Source organism: Salmo salar, chromosome 11 (assembly GCF_965601325.2).
Source record: "Salmo salar chromosome 11, fSalSal1, whole genome shotgun sequence".
Classification (NCBI taxonomy): Eukaryota; Metazoa; Chordata; class Actinopteri; order Salmoniformes; family Salmonidae; genus Salmo; species Salmo salar.
In genome coordinates, this window is record NC_138301.1 from 110,075,607 (window position 1) to 110,093,401 (window position 17,795).

The 17,795-nt window shown below is 45.5% G+C and overlaps 1 protein-coding gene across 1 annotated transcript; it reads right to left on the reverse strand.

The window, feature by feature from the left end:
* Positions 1 to 17: 17 nt before the first annotated feature.
* Positions 18 to 12,707, reverse strand: dpp3 (dipeptidyl-peptidase 3). Its single transcript, NM_001140404.1, is given in 18 exon segments — positions 18 to 825; positions 1,008 to 1,170; positions 1,290 to 1,469; positions 1,698 to 1,818; positions 1,950 to 2,074; positions 3,360 to 3,422; positions 3,655 to 3,747; positions 4,118 to 4,230; positions 4,364 to 4,558; positions 4,668 to 4,726; positions 4,828 to 4,958; positions 6,646 to 6,776; positions 6,896 to 6,986; positions 7,241 to 7,315; positions 7,463 to 7,600; positions 7,696 to 7,785; positions 8,077 to 8,407; positions 12,676 to 12,707. Coding segments are annotated over 17 exon segments (2,181 nt in total). The 5' UTR covers positions 8,347 to 8,407; positions 12,676 to 12,707; the 3' UTR covers positions 18 to 682.
* Positions 12,708 to 17,795: the final 5,088 nt, after the last annotated feature.

Sequence of the window (17,795 nt, forward strand, 5' to 3'; positions counted from 1 at the left end):
AACAGACATAGGTCTTGTTTTTTTAATCAAATTTATTTTTGTCTAGGTTGTTTCTCAACAACCTAACCAAGAGAGACTTACAGTACTGTGGACCCTTTGACAATGCCTTGCCTTTGACCATGTCACAGTGGTGGCTTCAAGTGCCCTGGACACAAGGGACGAAAAGCTTATCATATGATTCATATTATTTGGAAGGAGTTCTATAAAAAGAACATTGTCAAGACAAACAGCAATTGAAATGTGTCAACAAAAGTTTAATAAGACTGTTTGGGATTTGATTGACACAGTTGATGGTGAACCGTGTATAGTCACTTAGCTTTTTTTATACTCTGGCCTTGTTTCAAACTGACTTCAAGCTCCTACCACTAGGTCCTTTCAACACCAGATTGTTTACACTGTTCCTGTCCTTCCTGATATTGGAAGTGGGAAATAACTGCATAATGACAGGGGCTTAACGTAGTTTGAAACTGTGCCTCGGGGGTGAATGTCTCTCGTCTCCCAATCACAGCCATAACCACATGTGCATTCCACCCTTAACTGATTTAGGCATTTGACAGTGAAAGATCCTTTCTTATGGCAGGGCCACACAGACCAGGCATGTTTCAGTCAGAAGCAGGCATGGGCAGGGCAGTAGCATGTCTGGGTCTTAGCAGTGCTTTGACTGTGTATCTGCACTGTTCACTCAGCACCAGCAGGAGGCATCCCTCTTGTTGAGCTCTAGCAGGTGGGCCTCCACCTCCTCGGCGTCGTCTGCAAACCGTTCTGTGAAGGAGCGGATCAGTCCGGCTGCACTACCCTCGTATTCCACCAGCTCCACACTTTCACCTGCATCACACAATACATCAAGTCTTAGAACAACAATGGCGTATGTGCCAGTAGAATGGTTTAGGCCGGGTGATAAAAAAGTCTTACTATCAAGAAGGTTGACCACTTAGTAGGAAGTTATATGAAGGGCCATTTAAAATGTAGACGTGTCTTGGCATTAGGACAGGGGGAAAAAGACTGACCTTTGACCCTTGTGTTGGCCTGAACAAACATCTTGCGAGCCTCTTTGCGCAGGAGAACAGTCTCCCGCAGGTGCAGGAAGTTGTGAGAACCAGTGTCTGACACAGCTGAGTAGCCCTCATACAGAGCTCTGCCTCCCTCCACATCAGCTGTGGATTTAATGACCTTCAGGGACATGGATTATAATGGGTCAAATAGGAGACTTGATTAGATTTTTAAATTGAATATTGATGGCTGGTAATTTAGCCATGACCAAGACATTTTCTATGCTTCTACAGCTGTACCTGTAGTTTGCATAGGAACCTCTCGATGGCAGCTTTGCCCACAGTGTGGACCTTGCTGCGGTCCAGTGTTATGAGGGCGTCTGGGCGCCCATCCTTTCCGATGCTCTCCTTCAGGGTCACCAGCCCCTCGCCAGCCTCCAGGAGCACCCGTAGGATCACAAAGCGAGCCTGCATGTGGGCCTGAGACAGAGACAACAGGAGGTTCAGTCAAACAGACACAAGGGGTCACATATAGCCTCATACTACCAGACTGATTACCACTGCAGCGAACCATTCATGTAAGCACACGAGATCATGCTGGCTCGTGGGGCTAGCGCTCAGTCAGTGGGAAAGCAATTCAAAAGAGCTTTAGGGAAAGAAAGACAGCATGATAGGCTGTACTATACAAAGGACTGAACTTCAGCTGACCTGTCTCCAGCTCTTGCTCTCGGGGGTAAAGAACTCCAGGCCCAGCAGGCCAGCTCGCACCATGTTGAGCCAGTTGATGTACACCACCTCCTCTGCATCCTCGTCCTCATGGCCAAAGATACTGCAAACCCACAGGGACATCATCCTCGTTAGAGCATCCTGACCCACATAAGATCACTGTTTATATATTCATGTAGCTTCAGTGAGTAACAGAGTATGTGTGTGTGTGTGTGTGCGCGTGCGTAGAGGTACCTCAGCACGTGTTTGTTGAGGCAGAGGTAAAGCCCCACACACTCGGCCCTGCACTCTTCATAGGAGCAAGAAATTGTGGAAAATTTGCTGTCCCATGTTTCATTGCCTTTGTACCAGGTGGTGATCTGAAGCACATAAACCATACTTTAGAAAATACTTAAACCAGAAATGTCAAGACTTAAATCAAGATCATAGATACACTAGATATACAAAAGTATGTGGACACTCCTTCAAATGAGTGGATTCGGCTATTTGCTGGCAGGTGTATAAAATCGAGCACACAGCCATGCAATCTCCATAGACAAACATTGGCAGTAGAATGGCCTTACGGAAGAACTCAGTGACTTTCAACGTGGCACCGTGATAGGATGCCACATTTCCAACAAGTAAGTTTGTTAAATTTCTGCCCTGCTAGAGCTGCCCGGTCAACCGTAAGTGATGTTATTGTGAAGTGGAAACGTCTGCGAGCAACAACGGCTCAGCCACGAAGTGGTTTGCGACACAAGCTCACATAACGGGACCGCCGAGTGCTGAAGCGCATAAAAGCGTCGGTCCTCAGTTGCAACACTCAGTACTGAGTCCAAACCGCCCCTGGAAGAAGCATGGGGAGCTTCACCCAAACGTTGGGTGGAATGGTGTAAAGCTCGCCACCATTAGACTCTGGAGCAGTAGAAACGCGTTATCTGGAGTGATGAATCACGCTTCACCATCTGGCAATCCGATGAAGGCATCTGGGTTTGGCGGAGGCCAGGAAAATGCTACCTGCCCCAATGCATAGTGCCAACTGTAAAGTTTGGTGGAGGAGGGATAATGGTCTGGGGCTGTTTTTCATGGTTTGGGCTAGACCCCTTAGTTCCAGTGAAGGGAAATCTTAATGCTACAGCATTCAATGATATTCTAGACGATTCTATGCTTCCAACTTTGTGGCAACAGTTGAGGGAAGGCCCTTTCCTGTTTCAACAAGACAATGCCCCTGTGCATAAAGCGAGGTCCATACAGAAATGGTTAGTCACGATCGATGTGGAAGAACTTGACTGGCCTTCACAAAGCCCTGACCTCAACACCATCGAAAACCTTCGGGATGAATTGGAACGCCGACTGCGAGCCAGGCCTAATCGCCCAAGGTGCCCGACCTCACTAATGCTCTTGTGGCTGAATGGAAGCAAGTCCCTGTAGCAATGTTCCAACATCTAGTGGAAACCTTCCCAAAAGAGTGGAGGCTGTTGTAGTAGGGGGGGGCGCAACTCCATATTAATGCACATGATACTGGAATGAGATGTTTGACGAGCAGGTGTCCACATTTTTCTGGTCATGTACTTTACCCCGACAATAAATTATGCTCTCTCAGAATCAGTCCAAAGCAAAGAATTAAGAAAACTTATGATACAAACAACTGCTGTATAGACTCACCTGTTCTCCAGTCTCAGGATTGCGAACATTATCCTGCTCGAAGTTGAAAGTCCCCTTCTCATCCTGTACACGTGACAGCACATAATGATACACTTAATCATTCACAATGGCTGTAACTGAAAACCAGACATTTAGATATTAAAGGAGCAATCTGCAGTTCAATCAACAGCAAAGCGGTCACCTGGCCACTTATGGTAAACAGCCTGGGGGGGTTGAGCTGGAGAAATGAAAACACTCAAATGCATAGACTAGGCTATGGATGCAAAGACTGACCATGCATGACATTGTCGCTCACCTGGACAAAGAGCTTCCCACTGCCATGGCCCAGCAGCTCATGGAGGCCAACCTGCACCTCGAAAGAGGGTCCCTTCCACTTAATGTACATATCCTGAAAGACAGAGAGCGACCATAGGAAGGAACTAAAAAAGATCCGACTGAGACATAAATTGTATCTTTGATAGGGCCCTGTGTTTTGTGCAATAATGCCACATGACCTGGATTTTAACATTTATTTAATGCTTTTCGATAAATTTATCCCGCTTTTTTTCATGTCAGATAGTCCAGAACCATTCTACGACAATTGCTTTCAGTTTCGGTCTAAATCTAATTTCTGGATAAGGCAAAAAAATGCAGGATAAAACCTTGCTATGACACATGATTGCCCAAATCACAGGGCCCTACACATGGTACTGAGGAGATCATAGTGAGCTTGTTGTTTACCCAGCCTTCCTCATCCAGGAAGGTGAGCTTGTCATTACCTTGTCTTCCTCATCCAGGAAGGTGAGCTTGTCCTTCTGGGTAGCGTAGGCCACAGCCAGCACATTGCCCAGGGAGACATTCTTAAAGCCCTCCGACTGTCTGATGTCATCATCTGGACACAGATCAGACACACAGAGTTAACGTCTAGCTGAAGTCATTAAGAGATCCTTCCAAGACCATAAGAAACTGTGGATCAGTCCTGTCAATATTAAAGAGATAAAGAGTCCGTTGGAAGTGGCACTCACAGTTGGGAATGTTAATGCCAGCTGGGATGCCACTGCCAGCGAACGTCAGTACGTCCAGGGAGGTGAAGTCTGGCAGGAGGAAACGGTCCTTCTCAAAGTCTTTTGGCCATGGCAGCTCTGGCAGCAGCACCTCGGCTGAGCTCACCAGCTTAGCAAAGCGTTCACTCATGGCCTTGTTCACCACAGCCACAAAGCCTGAGGGAAGCAAAGACAAACCCCAATAAGATCACCAAGGAGTCTTCCAAAACATGTTGTGATAATAGGGGTGATATTGATAACACATGCTTTGCCTCTTCATTTGTACCTTCAAACTCTCCCCTGGAACCAAAGGGATCCCTGTAACTCTCGATAAAGCCAATATAACTAGGAGAGAAATGGGAAAAGGAAGAACAGAAAATGAAGGGATTGCAACTTCTATTTCATCCTGAGTGGAAGGCCAAACGTGGAGGGCAGTGCTCTCTCACCTCTCAACGATGGGTCCCTTGTCTTTGATCCAGAAACGAGAGCCCTCCTTGTGCGCCTCTATGGACCCAAAGGTGAAACTATGTGCATATTCCTCCAGCATTCGCTTCTGGTTCTCATTGGCAGCATGGTCCTGTCATCAAGGAGAAGATGTTGACATGAGACCTAAGATGCACTAGTAGTTATGAAACACTTTTTAATTGATGAAGGGACAAAAAACAGTGCATTCGGAAAGTATTCAGACCCTTTGACTTTGTCCACATTTTGTTACATTACAACCTTATTCTAAAATATATATATTTTTTATTGATTCTTTTCATCAATCTACACACAATACCCATAATAACAAAGCGAGAATAGGTTTTTAGAAAATTTTGCAAATGTATTAAAAATAAAAACAGAATTACCTTATTTACATAAGTATTCAGACCCCTTGTTATGAGACTTCGAAATTGATCTCAGGTGCATCCTGTTTCCATTGATCATCCTTGAGATGCTTCTACAAATTGATTGGAGTCCACCTGTGGTAAATGTTATTGATTGGACATGATTTGGAAAGGCACACACCCGTCTATATAAAAAGGTCCCACAGTTGACAGTGCATGTCAGAGCAAAAACCAAGCCATGAGCTTGAAGGAATTGTCCGTAGAGCTCTGAGACAGGACTGTGTCGAGGCACAGATCTGAGGAAGGGTAACAAAAAAATGTCTGCAGCATTGAAGGTCCCCAAGAACAGCGGTCTCCATCATTCTTAAAATGGAAGAAATTTGGAACCACCAAGACTTTTCCTAGAGCTGGCCACCCGTCCAAACTGAGCAGTCGAGGGAGAAGGGCCTTGGTCAGGGAGGTGACCAAGAACCCGATGGTCACTTTGACAGAGCTATAGAGTTCATCTGTAGAGATGGGAGAACATTCCAGAAGGACAACCATCTCTGCAGCACTCCATTAATCAGGGCTTTATGGTAGAGTGGCCAGACAGAAACCACTCCTCAGTAAAAGGCACATGACAGCCCGCTTGGAGTTTGCCAAAAGGCACCTAAAGGACTCTCAGACCATGAGAAACAAGAATCTCTGGTCTGATGAAACCAAGATTGAACTCTTTGGCCTGAATGCCAAGCATCACGTCTGGAGGAAACCTGGCACCATCCCTACGGTGAAGCATGGTGGTTGCAGCATCATGCTGTGGGGATGTTTTTCAGGGACTGGGAGGCTAGTCAGGATCGAGGGACAGATGAACAGAGCAAAGTACAGAGAGATCCTTGATGAAAATCTGTTCCAGATCGCTCAGGACCTCAGACTGGGATGAAGGTTCACCTTCCACTAGGACAACGACACTAAGCACACAGCAAAGACAACGCAGGAGTGGCTTCGGGACAAGTCTCAATGTCCTTGAGTGGCCCAGCCAGAGCCTGGAGAGACCTAAAAATAGCTGTGCAGCGACACTCCACATCCAACCTGACAGAGCTTGAGAGGATCTGCAGAGAAGAATGGGAGAAACTCCCCAAATACAGGTGTGCCAAGCTTGTAGCGTCATATCCAAGAAGACTCGAGGCTGTAATCGCTGCTAAAGGTGCTTCAACAAAGTACTGAGTAAAGGGTCTGAATGCTTATATACATTTATTTGTATTTTTTTGCAAGAATGTCTAAAAACCTGTTTTTGCTTTGTCATTATGGGGTAGTATGTAGATTGAGGGGGGGAAAAACAATATGATCCATTTTAGAATAAGGCTGTAACGTAACAAAATGTGGAAAAAGTCAATGGGTCTGAATACTTTCCGAATGAACTGTACATTTGAATTAGAATATTGTCTTTGAACTCACCTTTGCTTTCTCCAGATTTTCACTCACTTTCTTCATAAGGTAAGCATAGTCTCCCCTGGACACCGTGAAGACACAGTCCTCAAAGTCATATCTGCCACACCTGGTCTCCCCCTCCCCCTCCACTGCACAGTCTACAGCAATGACAGATACAGGGGATTTAATAAAGACAATGCATTACTGACATTAACAGAAAAATAACCAGTGTTTCCTCAATTAGCATAGCTTTTTAAAAAGGACATGGCACTCTCACCCTTCTGCACAGCTGACGCCAGGCGCACCTCATAGCTGGCCTTCCCTTCTGATTTGTTCTTGAACAGTCGTGTGTTGTAGGCACTCAGGTTCTGTAAGGGAGACACTTATATAAATGTACATTTTAGTCATTTAGCAGACGCTCTCATCCAGAGTGACTTACAGGAGCATTCAGGGTGAAGTGCCTTGGTCAAGGGCCCATCTACAGATTATTCAGCTAGTCGGATTGGGGATTCGAACCAGAGACCTTTCTGTTACTAGCCCAACGTTCTAAACCGCTAGGCTACCTGCCGCCTAAATCCTACAATACTAATAACACAGACATAAGACAAACTTGAATACACACCTTTGAATCCAGGAATTTCTGGGCCAACTCTGCATCCTCCAAGCAACAGTTCCCTGAGAAGTATGTGGTGACTCCCTGAGAACAAGAAATAAAGCAACATCATTATCAACACCTAGGCTACAGTATATAGGATTTATTCAGACAACTAAGGCTGGCAATAAGGGAACCCGTCACCACATAAGGTGAGGTGAGATGAGAGCTTGGCATCATGGAGTCTCTCACCTTGTCCCCCAAGCCCAGCTGTTTCTGTTGGTCCTCCAGGGAGAAGAGGAGGGTGGAGCAGCTGTCCCACAGGGCCTCCATCTCACTGGGGCTGTCCTGGAATGCCTGGCTCTGCCACACAAGGGCCTTCAGCTTCTCCTATACCGCAATGAGTGGTTATTAAAGGCCACCGCCGTGATTATGTCAAGGTTTTTTTTATAATACATTCAGTTATAAAAGTGAGGATGATCTACCTGGGGGAGGTTGGGAATGAACTTGGTGTCTCCAAATGACTTGTAGTTTCCCATGTTGGCATAGAGACCAGCAGCATAAACAAGAAAGGCCTGTAAATACAGAAGAAAAATAGCTATTATTATCTAGTCAGGCCGAGTTACAGAAGACATGTTTATTACAACAGGCTGAGTGGCTGGGAGTCTGAGCAGGTGGAGTGTATGTGTGACATATTCAACACACGGTGTACTTTGTACTCTGAAGCCTATATTCTGATAGAACTCTAAGCCTCTACCATCACTTTGTGTGTGTGTGTGTGTATACACAAATTCGAATTCTATGGTGTATACATTGTTTGACTCAGTTTTTCTCTCAAGGCTCTGTAGGCAGGTGCATTACTTGACCTGGTACTCTTCAGGACTAAGTCCAGCTGCAGTGGCCATGCTCTCCAGCTGTGCTGCTGGCTGCTTGCGGAACAGCCTCTGTAAGAGAACGAAGATGGAGGCAGACTCAGGCGAGGTCTGCAGCAGCACAGCCAGTCCTCCGTACCAGGCAGACCGGGAGAGGTAGTGCGCATAGAGCTTTTCTCTAGGGGACAGCAGGCGAAAGGCTTCAGTACAGTCCAGCGCAGAGATCCCAATGTCATTGGGGAGGAAGTACTGAGAGTCCACCATGGTGAACAACAATCTGGACGCTTGCAGCTGCCTCTTCAACACAATACTCACTGTTGAGAATCTGTAGATGTAAACAAAATGCATATTATTATCTCCAAGAAATGTTTCTAGATGTATGGTTACATTTCCACACTAACATTATGTCTCAAGTCATCAGGTGAGTTCTGAGAACCCTTCCTAGCTGTAACTTTAACTAAATACATTGCATGATAAAGCAATCAAAACTAGCTAGACAGCTACATCACGTTTAACAACGAAGGAGCGGATTGGCTGACATTGCCATTCCATGGCTGCTGTGGCTTCTGCTACCTAGCATGAGGACGAAAAGGACAGTTTTACGGAAAGACTAGCAGTTGTTCAATCTTCTCGGTGTAACAGTTGGGAAAATGGGACAATTAGGAGGTACGTTTTCCGAACCATATCTCGCACCGGCTCCGCGGTATCTAAGGCCATGTCTACACTTGACAGTTCATGCAGCTTTTGATTCTAATCATGTGAGTTGTGATCATGAAATTCCGAACACGTCATGCGTCAGCTACATTTAAATGTCCACATTGTGTCCAGATTCCCTTTTCCAATGCCTGTATGCATTCTGCAAATGGTGGAACATGCTAAATCTGATAACACAACTTGATGGCAACTACTTTATCCAGCTAACAGGTTAGCATAACACTAGCCAAACAATATATATATATATTTTCGAAATAATTTCATTTATGAAGCAAACACGTTCCTCACACACTAGGAACGTATTTCATCCAACATTTAATGAAAAGGTGCCTCTTGCTCCCAAAACCACGTTTTATGGAGACTTGTGTGCAGATCGCTGCTGACGTCGCCCACTGTATGTGCTTTCGGTAGCCTGAGTGTGTCCAGACTGAGGAGAAAGCTGGACACAATGTGTCCCTGACCACTACCTGAAGTTGTCAACCAGATCTGAAACATTTTTTTTTTTTTTTTACATTTAACTAGGGAAGTCAGTTAAGAACAAATTCTTATTTACAATGATACATACATACACACACACTCAGTAAAAAAAGAAACGTCCCCTTTTCAGGACCCTGTCTTTCAAAGATAATTCGTAAAAATCCATATAACTTCACAGATCTTCATTGTAAAGGGTTTAAACCCCGTTTCCCATGCTTGTTCAATGAACCATAAACAATTAATGAACATGCACCTGTGGAATGGTCATTAAGACACTAACAGACGGTAGGCAATTAAGGTCACAGTTATGAAAACTTAGGACACTAAAAGAAGCCTTTCTACTGACTCTGAAAAACACCAAAAGAAAGATACCCAGGGTCCCTGCTCATCTGCGTGAACGTGCCTTAGGCAGGCTGCAAGGAGGCATGAGGACTGCAGATGTGACCAGGGCAATAAATTGCAATGTCCGTACTGTGAGACACCTAAGACCGCGCTACAGGGAGACAGGACGGACAGCTGATCGTCCTCGCAGTGGCAGACCACGTGTAACAACACCTGCACAGGATCGGTACATCCGAACATCACACCTGTGGGACAGGTAGAGGATGGCAACAACAACTGCCCGAGTTACACCAGGAACGCACAATCCCTCCATCAATGCTCAGACTGTCCGCAATAGGCTCAGTGAGGCTGGACTGAGGACTTGTAGGCCTGTTGTAAGGCAGGTCCTCACCAGATATCAACTGCAACAAACGTCGCCTATGGGTACAAACCCACCGTCGCTGGACCAGACAGGACTGGCAAAAAGTGCTCTTCACTGACGAGTCGCGGTTTTGTCTCACCAGGGGTGATGGTCGGATTCGCGTTTATTGTCGAAGGAATGAGCATTACACCGAGGCCTGTACTCTGGAGCGGGATCGATTTGGAGGTGGAGGGTCCGTCATGTCTGGGGCGGTGTGTCACAGCATCATCGGACTGAGCTTGTTGTCATTGCAGGCAATCTCAATGCTGTGCGTTACAGGGAAGACATCCTCCTCCCTCATGTGGTACCCTTCCTGCAGGCTCATCCTGACATGACCCTCCAGCATGACAATGCCACCAGCCATACTGCTCGTTCTACGCATGATTTCCTGCAAGACAGGAATGTCAGTGTTCTGCCATGGCCAGCGAAGAGCCCGGATCTCAATCCCATTGAGCACGTCTGGGACATGTTGGATCGGAGGGTGAGGGCTAGGGCCATTCCTCCCAGAAATGTCCGGGAACTTGCAGGTGCCTTGGTGGAAGAGTGGTGTAACATCTCACAGCAAGAACTGGCAAATCTGGTGCAGTCCATGAGGAGGAGATGCACTGCAGTACTTAATGCAGCTGGTGGCCACACCAGATACTGACTGTTACTTTTGACTTTGACCGCCCCTTTGTTCAGGGACACATTATTCCATTTCTGTTAGTCACATGTCTGTGGCACTTGCTCAGTTTATGTCTCAGTTGTTGAATCTTGTTATGTTCATACAAATATTTACACGTTAAATTTGCTGAAAATAAACGCAGTTGACAGTGAGAGGACGTTTCTTTTTTTTGCTGAGTTTATATACACTGAACAAAAATATAAACATGACATTTTTGGTCCCATGTTTCATGAGCTGAAATATCCCAGAAATTGTCTATACAAACAAAAAGCTTATTTCTCTCAAATGTTGTGCACATCCCTGTTAGTGAGCATTTCTCCTTTGCCAAGATAATCCATCCACCTGATAGGTGTGGCATATCAAGAAGCTGATTAAACAGCATGATCATTACACAGGTGCACCTTGTGCTGGGGACAATAAAACACTAAAACAACACAATGCCACAGATGACTCAAGTTCAGGGAGCGTGCAATTGGCATGCTGACCGCAGGAATGTCCACCAGAGCTGTTGCTAGAGAATTGAATGTTCATTTGTCTACCATAAGCCACCTCCAACATCATTTTCGAAAATTTGGCAGTATGTCCAACTGGCCTCACAACCGCAGACCACATGTATGGCGTTGTGTGGGAGAGCGGTTTGCTGATGTCAACGTTTTGAACAGAGTGCCCCATGGTGCCAGTGGGGTTATGGAATGGGCTGGCATAAGCTACGGACAACGAACACAATTGCATTTTATCGATGGCAATTTGAATGCACAGAGATACTGTGACGAGATCCCGAGTCCCATCGTCATGCCATTCATCCGCCGCTATCACCTCATGTTTCAGCATGATAATGCACAGCCCCATGCCGCAAGGATCTGTACACAATTCCTGGAAGCTGAAAATGTCCCAGTTCTTCCATGGCCTCCATACTAACCAGAAGTCACCCTTCCAGCAAGTACTCACAGTCATTGAAGAGGAGTGGGACAACATCCCACAGGCCACAATCAACACCCTGATCAACTCTATGTGAAGGAGATGTGTCACGCTGCATCAGGCAAATGGTGATCACACCAGATACTGACTGGTTTTCTGATACTTTTTAAAAACCTTTTTTTTTTAAAGGTATCTGTGATCAACATATCCATATCTGTATTCCCAGTCATGTGAAAACCATAGGTTAGGGCCTAATAAATGTATTTAAATTGACTGATTTCTTTATGAACTGTAACTCAGTAAAATCTTTGAAATTGTTGCATGTTACATTTATAGTTTTTGTTCAGTATATATACTTTTTTTTATTTTGGCCTACAAAAGGTCCACGGGTCACAAAATGTAATCATAATATATCCACAAACTGTTTCGGATGGGGAGCCTGCTGTGGCCTTCAACCTAAATAGAAAGTCTGTCTGACCCTAGTGCAACTGTAATAAAGCGGGTCGGATCTGCTGGCTACTAGCCATTTAGCTAGGTTAGCCAGTGGGAGCGAATGGGTTGGTTCAATAAAATATTAAGATACAAGCTAGCTAGGATAAATTCCAGATTTTGCTATATAGATTGCCGCGAATAGAAAATTCGTAACGCTATGGTTCATTCGAAACCATACTTTTAACTTATATAACGTCATATTAATAGTAGAACATGGTAGCAGCCGGTAGCTAGTTATCCAACTACCTCTATGCACTGGGGTGTAATCATTATGCCGATTCTGTTGCAAACGTTTCGTCTATTAACAAAACGCTTTGTGAATGCAAACGAGAGTTTAGGTCCCTCTCCGTTTCGTTCCATTTTCTGTTTGGTTCTTAAACAGTAAACGGTTTCCGTAATGAATACACCCCTGGCTAACAGCTAACTAGTAAGCCGGCTAGCTAACGTTGAGTGAGTAAATCCTCTGTCGCTTGCTACTGTAAATTTACAATACGCAAGCCTTTAATCAGGTTACAACGAATCATCCAGCAGTGATTATGGTGTATTTATGTTGCCGTTAAATCAAGTTTGTATTAGGCTACACTACCTGATTATTTGTGGACACGTCTGAACGTCAAATTGCAATCTCACTCTGAAATTCACTTCCTATGTTCGTTCAATGCCAAGCCCGCCTGTCACCAAAGTTATGGTGCATTACCGCCACCTACTGTACTGGAGTGTCGGACTAGAGACATGGATAAAGTATTTTTTATTTAACTAGGCAAGTCAGTTAAGAACAAATTCTTATTTACAATGACATGCTACCCTGGCCAGACAACACTGGGCCAATTGTGCACAGCCCTATGGGACTCCCGATCATGGCCGGTTGTGATACAGCCCGGGATTGAAGCCAGGTCAGTAGTGACGCCTCTAGCACTGTGATACAGTGTCTTAAATCGCTGATACTGCCCACACTGTAGCAATACATGCTTCACAGTCTCTATTTCCTGACATTAATCACACTTTCCTGTTGGATGCTTTCCTATCACATTTAAAGTCTTATTCAACCAGCTTGTCCCACCTTCTTGTAAAAATAGCCTCCTCTCTTCTGTCCCTTCCTGCCGTCCTCCCCAACTTTCCTCTGTACTTGAAATAAATGCCTGCTCTTAGTATCTCTATTCCACTGCTCCTGCCATCTCTGCACCATCACTGTCCATATCAGGCTTCTTGCCTCTGCATTGCTCATTGAAACTACAACAACATCTCCACTACTAAGTGCTTGTTTAAAAAGTACATCAACTGCCTCGTTCCCGTCTAACCCACATGGGCCGGGACCCATCTGTCTAATACTGCCATGGATTTGTAGCACCTCAAAGCAGGTTGTGTCTGCTATGTGAGCTAAAAGACTGGAGACTCATCAACACTGTACATGAATCAGAGCAAATAACTACTCTGTCTGGCTTGACTTCCTCCACCCACTGCAAGGCCAACAGTATGGCCATCAGCTCCGCCGCATATACAGCCAGATGATCTGTAATACGTTTCCTGACTGCCACCGCACATTCCTGCACTACAAATAATGACCCAGTATGTCCTGTCCTTTGATATTTTGAACCATCTGTGTAATGGCCACAAAATCCTGATACACTGTATCCAGATGTCTCTTAAACCAATCAGATGGATCAACACCCTCCCTATCCTTCTGCAGTCTCTATAACACTTCTAGATCAAATACTGGAGGCGGGAGTAGCCATGGTGGATTTACAGGAGTAGTTACTGTTGGGACTGTATGGAAGGGAGTTTAATCCATCTCCTTTGCTTGGGTATTACCCACCCACCCAAAGCTTGTTTTCTGTCCTTACTTATCATCCCAACATGCCTGTAAAATCACTTTCGCAGGATGAGACACCCCATGTTCCTGTAGGTATACCCAATAATTAATTGCCAGCTGTTGTCTCCTAATCTGCAAAGGCATATCCCCCATCTCCACCTGTAGTGCAGCCACGAGGGACGTTCGAAACGCCCCACTACATATTCTGTCACACCCTGATCTGGTTCACCTGTCCTCGTGATTGTCTCCACCGCCTCCAGGTGTCGCTTATTATCCCCGGTGTATATATCCCTGTGTTTCCTGTCTCTCTGTGCCAGTGTATATGTCTCTGTGTTTCCTGTCTCTCTGTGCCAGTTTGTCTTGTTTTGCCAAGTCAACCAGTGGTTTTCCTTGTTCCTATTTTTCCCAGTCTCTGTTTGTTTCCAGTCCTCCTGGTGTCAACCCTTGCCTGTCCTGACTCCGAACCCACCTGCCTGACCACTCTGCCTGTTCTGACTACCAGCCTGCCTATCCCCTTGTACTGTTTTTGGACTCAGATTTGGTTTCTGACCCCTGCCTGGCCTGACCTCGAAACAACCTATCGTCTGGTACTGTTTGGACTCTGACCTGGTTTATGAACTCTCACCTGTCCCTGACCTACCTTTGCCTACTCCCTTTGTTATAATAGATATCGGCGCTCTACCTCCTGTGTCTGCATTTGAGTCTCGCCTTGTGCACTTATATATTCTGAGTCCTTGCCCCTGTATGACAATGAGGTCTGGGCTGCCAAACCATACGGTATACTGCCATAGTCTATTACAGATCAGATTCCCTGTAGCTCAGTTGGTAGAGCATGGTGTTTGCAACACCAGGGTTGTGGGTTCGATTCCCACGGGGGGCCAGCACAGGAAAAAAAAAAAAAAATGTATGAAATGTATGCATTCACTACTGTAAGTCGCTCTGGATAAGAGCGTCTGCTAAATGACTAAAAATGTAAAAAAAATAAAATAAAATAAAAATCTGATCAATGCAACATACATGGTCCTCAATGAGGAACGTCCAGCCCCACACTCCTTCCCCGTCAGATAGCGCATCACATTTAGCACCTTCTTACACTTTCCCACCACTCTCTCAATGTGTTCTGCCCAGGTCAGTTTAGTGTCAAAGTATACCCCAAGGAACCTGAAGCTCCCCATCCTCTCCAAGTTTCTCCCATATAACCTCAAGCATACCTCATCTCCCACCTTCCTTCTGGAAAAGAACACTGAGTTTTCTCTACAGAGAACCTGAATCCCCACTGCTCTACCTCATCAATTGCTTCCTGTACCTTCCTGACTATGTATGGCACATTTCTTCCCCTCTCCCATAAGGCCCCATCATCTGCAAATAACAACCTCCCAATATCCGTCCGTCCCTGAGAGTAAACATCATTGATCATGATTGAGAACAACAGAGGACTAATCACGCTCCCCTGTGGTGTACCGTTATCCACCAGGTAGCTGCCTGATAAAGACTTCCCCACCCTCACCTGGATAGACCTTCCAACAGGAAATCCTTTATCCAGTTGTACGTTCTTCCTCCTACCCCCATAATTTCAAGCTTGATTAACATATCATATGCCTTCTCCACATCAAAGACAGCTACAACAGTCTCCTTGTTCACCTGAGCCTTCCTGACCTTCCTGACCCCCTTCCTGAACCCACTCTGATGATACTAGCCCCCTGCTCTCCAGGAAGTAAGTTAGCCTCTCTGTAATCATAATGTACGTTCCATAATCTTACATACATGTGATGTTAAAGTTACTGTCCGATAGCTTGTTGGCCTAGTTGGATCCTTCCCTGGCTTCCGGATTGGTACCACTACTGCCTCCTTCCAGCTGTCTGGTAGTTTCTCCTCCTCCCACACTCTGTTGTACACCAATACCTTATCCAGTGCCTCATCACTAAGATGGTCCAGCATAACATAGCACACCTCATCTTTCCCACGTGAAGTTAACCCAGCCTTACCTATTGCCCTTTTCATCTCTGTCATTGTAAATGGTGCATTCAACGCATCATTTACATCCTCTCTCCTATCCAGCACTCCAGGGTGCTCCTCTCTCATTCACCCTCTCCCCCTCTGCCCCTCCTATGACCATTTTTCAGAGCTATGCATTTGGACAAATGCTTTGACCATCATCTCTGCCTTCTCCTTATCTGTTACTGCCACATCCTTCCCACTCGTCAACACTGGATAATCCCACTTCCTTGTGACCCCACTCATCCTCTTAATAATCCCCCATAAGTGTTGCCCTTCCAATGGTGTCACAGAACCTGATGCCAACATGACCTCATTGCCTGACGGATAGTTCTCCTCACCAGGGCCTGGGCCTGCTTATACTGAATCAGATGTTGGAAGTTATGTGTCCTTTTCAGTACTCTAAATGCCCTGTACCTACTCCTCCCCGCTGCCCCACACTCCTCCGTCCACCATGGGACTGCTTTCCTCCTCCTCCTTGAACTCTTAGGTATAGCATCAGTAGTTGCCCCCACTAACGCTGTTCTCACCCAGTTATTCATACTATCCACATCCCCTCTCATATCCACCCATCACCTGCTCACTCAGCTCCTGAAACTCATCCCACTTTGCCCTAACAAACAACCACCTGCCTACTCCATCCACTGACACCTCCTCCTCCCTCTGGCCTACTGTGCATACTATGGGGTAATAATCACTCCCTGCTGTCGACTCCTCCCTTACCTACCACTCAGATTCCTGCCATTGCACTAGATACCAGAGCGAGGTTCAAGGCAGACTCTTTCCCTGTGGCTACATCATTCCTGGTCCCTCGGCTGTCCTTCAGGCTCACCAGAGCTTTCATTTCTATCCGATTTTCCATCACTTTGCCATTTTCATCCATCTGTTGATATGTGACGTTTATTTTATATAATAGAAGTTTCGTAATGCTTAGGTTTTTACGAGTGTACTGATCTAAGTGTGATGCACGTGACATCCTGGCAACTTTGAGAAAAAACATTTTATACCGGAGTTGTCCCTGTTGATATTCAAGAGGGTCTAAATCAAATCGCATGCTATTTGTCACAATGTGCCGAATACAACAGGTATAGTAGACCTTACCGTGAAATGCTGACTTACGAGCCCTTTCCCAACAATGCAGAGTTACCCGTACTGAGTAAATGTGCAGGTGTACGAGGTAGTTGAAGTAATTGAGGAAATATGTAGATGTAGGTTAGGGGTAAAAGTGACTAGGTAATCATGATATATAATAAACAGAGTAGCAGCAGCGTATGCGAAGAGTGTGAAAGTCTGTCTATGTGTGAGTGTGTGTGTGGCATCAATATGCGTGTGTGTGTATGTGTGTGTATGTGTGAGTGGGTAGAGTCTAGTGAGTGTGCACAAAGCCAGTGTAAGAGAGTTCAAAATTAAAGGGGTCAATGCAAATAGTCTGGGTAGCCACTTGATTAACCTGTTAGGGCTAGGGGGCAGTATTTACACGGCCGGATAAAAAACGTACCCGATTTAATCTGGTTATTACTACTGCCCAGAAACTAGAATATGCATATAATTATTGGCTTTGGATAGAAAACACCCTAAAGTTTCTAAAACTGTTTGAATGGTGTCTGTGAGTATAACAGAACTCAAATGGCAGGCCAAAACCTGAGAAGATTCTGTACAGGAAGTACCCTGTCTGACCATTCCTTGGGCTTCTTGACTCTTTTTATTGAAAACTTAGGATCTTTGCTGTAACGTGACACTTCCTACGGCTCCCATAGGCTCTCAGAACCCGGGAAAAAGCTGAATGATGTCGAGGCAGCCCCTGGCTGAAAAACATTAGTGCCTTTGGTAAGTGGTCTATCAGAGGACAATTAGACTGAGGCGCGTGCACGAGGCGACCCCATGTTTTTATTTTCTCTCTC